Source organism: Rhinopithecus bieti, unplaced genomic scaffold (assembly GCF_001698545.2).
Source record: "Rhinopithecus bieti isolate Rb0 unplaced genomic scaffold, ASM169854v2 scaffold_45389, whole genome shotgun sequence".
NCBI lineage: Eukaryota > Metazoa > Chordata > Mammalia > Primates > Cercopithecidae > Rhinopithecus > Rhinopithecus bieti.
This window is the reverse complement of record NW_016818806.1, coordinates 682,386-687,966: the sequence shown is the minus strand read 5'-3', so window position 1 is coordinate 687,966 and position 5,581 is coordinate 682,386. Positions and strand designations below refer to the sequence as shown.

Below are 5,581 nucleotides of genomic sequence, written 5' to 3'. Positions count from 1 at the left end.
TAAGGAGGGGTAAGGGGAGGGAAAAGGAGGTCACTTGAGGACAGGATCGTTCCCGGCCCCGGGGTTGGGGGAGACCTTACCCATGGACAGCGCAGGAGGGGGTGCCCTATTTTCTGGATTTTGACTTTCGTCTCTTCCTCCCACTCCGCTACAGTCAAGCAGAGGCTCCCGTGCAGGAGGAGAAGCTGTCAGGTGGGTGATTGTCTGGGAACCCGACACTTCCGTCGTTTGGTTTTGGTTTTAGTATCTACCCCATATACCAAGAGCACAGGTGGAAAAGGGCGGCACCACATGGAATGAGGGCAAGCGCTGTGCCGGGAATTTGGATGGGCAGAGCCTTTGGGAGAAATGTTTTCTGAATGGTCTGGGGTTGGCATTTATCTTTCCTTTCAGCGAGCACCTCAAATTTGCCATGCTGGCTGGTGGAAGAGTTTGTGGTAACAGCAGAGTGCTCTCCATGCTCTAATTTCCAGGCTGTGAGTATCTGTTTCTCTACCCCCCCATTTTTTTTGACATCTAAGCAAACACTTAAGCAACATCTTAACATCCAAGTCTTATTAAGCTGCCTTTGCATCATCTTTTTTTCTTTCTTCTTGCGGTCTCAGTGTATGTCCAAATCTGTACTTGCCTTTCCCCTGAAAATGTGCCCCTTTCCAAGCTAATGGCAGTATTCAACTGATAACTATGGTTTTTTTGTTTGTTTGTTTTTGAGACGGAGTCTCACTCTGTTGCCCAGGCTGGAGTGCAGTGGCGTGGTCTCGGCTCACCACGACCTCCACCTCCCGGGTTCAAGCGATTCTCCTGCCTCAGCCTCCCGAGTAGCTAACTGGGACTAAAGGCGCATTCTATCTTGCTTGGCTAATTTTTGTATTTTTAGTAGACTCAGGTTTCACTATGTTGGGCAGGCTTGGTCTCTTAACTCCTCACTTCGTGATCTGCCTGCCGCAGCATTCCAAAGTGCTGGGATTACAGGCATGAGCCACCGCCCCTGGCCTCAAATGATAACTACGTTTTATTCACTTTTAGTATAGTAGGCTCTGGAATGGAATGTATCCTTGCCTCTCCTAGACTGTTGCCTCTGAAGTGTTCTAACATGCAGCCACCACCTCCAGCATCCGCATCAGAACTCTTTCATTAGCTCTCTGTTGCCTACCACTCCAAACCATAACAGTTGGGCACCTGCACCTTCTGAATGGCAGCCTTTTTGTTTCTCCTGTTGCCCCTTCCTAACATGTACTTAGCTCCTTTTCTCCTGGCAGAAAACTACCCCTGAGTGTGGTCCCACAGGGTATGTAGAGAAAATCACATGCAGCTCATCTAAGAAAATTGAGTTCAAAAGGTGAGTGCTGTTTCTCTTCTCTGAGATCACCTCCTTTGCTCCTATGACTTTAGATGGATGGTCCCACCTTTTCCCCTGGTCTGGCAGTAGCATGGAATGTTTGAAAGAAGAGGGGGCCGGGCTCACACCTATAATCCCAGCACTTTGGGAGGCTGAGGCTAACGGATCACCTAAGGTCAGGAGTTCAAGATCAGCCTGGCCAACGTGGTGAAACCCCATCTCTGCTAAAAATACAAAAATTAGCCGGTGTGGTGGTGGGTGCCCATAATCCCAGCTACTTGGGAGGCTGAGGCAGGGAGAATCGCTTGAACCTAAGAGGCAGAGGTTAAAGTGAGCCAAGATCATACCACTGCACTCCAGCCTGGGTGATGAAGCGAGACTGTGTCTCAAAAAAAAAAAAAAAAAAAAAAGAAGCCGGGAGGGGTAGCTCACACCTGTAATCCCAGCACTTTGGGAGACCGAGGCGGGTGGATCACGAGGTCAGGAGTTCAGTACCAGCCTGGCCAAGATGGTGAAACCCCCGTCTCTATTAAAAATTAAAAAATTAGCCGGGCATGATGGTGGGCACCTGTAATCCCAGCTACTTGGGAGGCTGAGGCAGAGAACTGCTTAAACCTGGGCGGGGGAGTGGTGTGACCTCAGTGAGCCGAGGTCACACCACTGCACTCCAGTCTGGGTGACAGAACGAGACGCCATCTCAAAAATAAGAACAAAGAAGACGGGATTTGGAGCCAAATTACTTGAACCTATGTTCCAGCTCTATTCCTCAGCACTATGTTATTGGCCATATTTTCTCATCAGTAAAATTGGTTAATACTAGCTCTGCTTATCCAGAGAATAAATTAAATGATCTAAGCTGGGTGTGCTGCCTCAAGCCTGTAATCCCAGCACTTTGGGAGGCCGAGACGGGCGGATCACGAGGTCAGGAGATCGAGACCATCCTGGCTAACACAGTGAAACCCCGTCTCTACTAAAAAAAATACAAAAAACTAGCCGGGCGAGGTAGCGGGCACCTGTAGTCCCAGCTACTTGGGAGGCTGAGGCAGAAGGGCATAAACCCAGGAGGCGGAGCTTGCAGTGAGCTGAGATCCGGCCACTGCACTCCAGCCTGGGCGACAGAGCGAGACTCGTCTCAACAACAACAACAACAACAAAAAACTATTTGAGAGGGATTTATGTACTAGACACACAACAGAAGCCTGGCTCTGATTTCCTCTTGAATATATCCTGGTTAGGCTGAAGTAGAAGGGAGATTAGAGTGAGAAGCTATCTGGCCTTCCCTGGGAATAACTATTCTTTCCTGCCCTCAGCTGCCGCTCAGCTTTGATGGAACAACACTTATTTTGGAAGTTCGAAGGGGCTGTTGTGTTTGTGGCCCTGATCTTCGCTTGTCTTGTCATCATTCGTCAGCGACAACTGGACAGAAAGGCTCTGGAAAAGGTCCGGAAGCAAATTGAGTCCATATAGCTACATTCCACCCTTTTATCCTGGGTCTTAGAGACCCAATCTCAGACAGTGAACGTGAAATGGACTGATTTGCACTCTTGGTTCTTTGGAGGCTTGTGGTGGAATCCCCTTTTCCCCGTCGCCTTCTTTCAGATCATTAATGAGCAGAATAAAAATAGTAAAATGGTTTCCTTCCCTTCTGTAAGTTGGAGCAGGCAGTCATGGGGGCAGAGAGGGAAAGGAGGTGGCTACTTAAGGCCCCAGTCTACCAAGTCTTCCCCACTACTTCTCCCTTGTTTCCCCTCTTCTACTTATTTCAGACTTCTGGGATACAATTTCAGTTAAAATGTTTATTTGTCACTCAAAACTTATTTCCCCTCAACCCTATCCCCAAAGAAGAAATAAAATCATAGATACATAACAAAAGTATTTGAGGTACCCTCTCATATATGCAAACAAATGCAGACTGGGCCTCAGGCGGAGAGAGACTAAAGGACATCTCTTGGGGTATCCTGAAGTGATTTGGACCCCTGAGGGCAGACACCTAAGTAGGAATCCCAGTGTGAAGCAAAGCCGTAAGGAAGCCCAGGATTCCTTCTTGTGATCAGGAAGTGGGCCAGGAAGGTCTGTTCCAGCTCACATCTCATCTGCATGCAGCACCGTCCCGATGCGCCCACTGGGTCTTGGCTTCCCTCCCATCTTCTCAAGCAGTGTCCTTGTTGAGTCATTTGCATCCTTGGCTCCAGGTGGCTCCCTCAGTCTGGACTCTACCACTTGGGTCTCCAGATTTTCTGTTATGTCCTTGTGGGTCAGGATATTTCTGGAAGTCACTGTGAGGTGAAGGAAAGAAGGCAATAGTAGAGTGCTGCCCTGGGTGGGAGACCCTAGACAGGACAGGACCTTCCTCTTGCTTCTTGATGACCTTGGAGAACATAGTCCCCATCCCTTGCTCAGCCAGGGGTTGCTCCCTGCCCTTGCCTCTCACCTCCGTGAGGCTGGTAATCCTCAGGCCCAGTTTCTGGTCGACCTTGGAATGGACTGAAGCTGGGCAGGATGATGAGAGCCAGGGAAAAAAGAAGAATCTGGGAGGAAGCAAGAGGAACAGATGAAGGGAGTAGGGGGCAGAGTGAATGGAGGCCAGCTGGGGTTATTGGATGTGGGAAGTAGATCTGGCTGGGTAGTCGGGGTATAAGGCTAGAAGTGTGGGGGAAGATGGTGGACGTGGGTGCAGATGGGAGTAGATAGACTACTGGTACCAGAACACAAGTGCTGGTCTGGGCGGCTTTGTTGGAAGTTTGAGCAATTAGCGTCTGCAGCTGGCGGAGCTGAGCTACCAAGGAGCTGGGAAAGGAGGAATGAAGAGTTAGTATCTTCTGGGTACCAGGAGCCAAGAATGGCGCCCCTGTGTGCTGTACCCGCCTTCAAAACACACACACACACACACACACACAATGCTTTCACTCACATATTGTGCCTCTCCAGCTCCTGGACTTTTTTCTGTAATTCTTGGTTCTGTGCAGAACAGGCTGCCACCCTAGAGTGTGGGGAGGTAGGATAAGGCTCAGCAACCTGAGTCCCTTACCTTGCCTGCCGTGGTGAGGAAGGGGCCCAGACATGGCCCACAGGAAGCCAGAAATAACCCAGGCATACCTGCTCTCCAGCCCATCAATGTACTCCTTCTTCCGCCGCCGACTGTCCTGAGCTGACTGCTTGTTACGGATTTTCCTCCTGACCTTCTTGAGGACCCTCTCCTCTGCCTGGAGGCCCAGGATGTGTGAGTCCTGGGTCCTTCACCTGCCCCCAACTCCCCAGTGCTTCTCCTGGGATATTGGCCAGGGTCATGGTGAGGCCCCTGGGTTGGGATACCCTTAGGGGAAGCATGTTACCTTGGTGAGGGGCAGGTGAGAGGGCAGAGAAACCCCTTCCTGCCCCAGCAGACGCTTCTCCTCATCCGTCAGGAACAGGGTTTGACAGGGCAGCTGGGGGTAGGGGCAGGAGAAGATGTAATAGGATTGAGAAGGGGGTCATCCCATTTGCAACACCCAGGCTACTCCCTCTACATGCCTTCTGGAGAGTGCTTCCTATTTGCACTGGGAGACAGCTTTAATCTAGAGGTGAGGTGAGGGGCAGAGACCTTAATTCCGACAGGTTCTAGATCAAGCCAAAGGGACTTCCTGAGGCCAAGAAGGGAGAGAGGAGGGTATTGTCATATCCTTCACCCAGAGACTTAGGACCTTGGCGCTCTGAGCAAGCTAGGGAAGGCTTATTCTGGTCCATGTCTCCCCATACCCAAGAGAACCTGAAAGAACTCACTACAGTGAAGTTTACATAATTTCTTTACAGCAAGCACATGATTCACTTTCAGCCATTAACTTCCATTTAGCAGAGTGTGTTATCCAGTTGCGCGTCAACCACAGGGAATTCTGTGGGGCAGTGGCCTGTTCTCCCCTAGGGTCTGAGCTCCGCTTCTCAGACTAAGGTTCTGTCCCCTCTCATACAAAGCTTCCCAAAGGCAGCCATACGTCTCCCAGCGAATCACAAGAGAGGATGTAGGGAGAGTAGATGGTGCTGGTGATGAACCTGAGCCCATCAACTGAGTAACTTGCCTTTCTCACTAGTATTTCTTTTTGAAAGATGTATGTGGCCGGGCACGGTGGCTCACGCCTGTAATCCCAGCACTTTGGGATGCCAAGGTGGGCGGATTATCTGAGGTCAGAAGTTCGAGACCAGCCTGGCCAACATGGTGAAACCCTGCCTCTACTAAAATACAAAATTAGGCCGGGCGCGGTGGCTCAC

General features: G+C 50.4%; 2 protein-coding genes across 5 annotated transcripts in view; one reads left to right on the top strand and one right to left on the bottom strand.

The window, feature by feature from the left end:
* Positions 1 to 2,973, top strand: part of JTB (jumping translocation breakpoint) — a 5,866-nt gene extending 2,893 nt beyond the window's left edge. Inside the window, exons 2-5 of the mRNA XM_017857530.1 lie at positions 154 to 192; positions 394 to 476; positions 1,260 to 1,339; positions 2,650 to 2,973. Coding sequence (XP_017713019.1) covers positions 154 to 192; positions 394 to 476; positions 1,260 to 1,339; positions 2,650 to 2,806 — 359 coding nt within the window. The 3' untranslated portion in view covers positions 2,807 to 2,973. The remainder of the gene's footprint in view (positions 1 to 153; positions 193 to 393; positions 477 to 1,259; positions 1,340 to 2,649) is intronic.
* A 142-nt stretch (positions 2,974 to 3,115) lies between these two features.
* The window catches only part of CREB3L4 (cAMP responsive element binding protein 3 like 4), a 6,306-nt gene continuing 3,840 nt past the window's right edge, over positions 3,116 to 5,581 (bottom strand). For all 4 annotated transcript variants that reach the window (XM_017857525.1, XM_017857526.1, XM_017857524.1 and 1 more), the window contains 6 exons: positions 4,672 to 4,764; positions 4,436 to 4,542; positions 4,251 to 4,319; positions 4,042 to 4,126; positions 3,771 to 3,867; positions 3,116 to 3,615 (listed from right to left, as the gene is read on the bottom strand). In XM_017857525.1, coding sequence (XP_017713014.1) covers positions 3,422 to 3,615; positions 3,771 to 3,867; positions 4,042 to 4,126; positions 4,251 to 4,319; positions 4,436 to 4,542; positions 4,672 to 4,764 — 645 coding nt within the window. In that variant the 3' untranslated portion in view covers positions 3,116 to 3,421. The remainder of the gene's footprint in view (positions 3,616 to 3,770; positions 3,868 to 4,041; positions 4,127 to 4,250; positions 4,320 to 4,435; positions 4,543 to 4,671; positions 4,765 to 5,581) is intronic.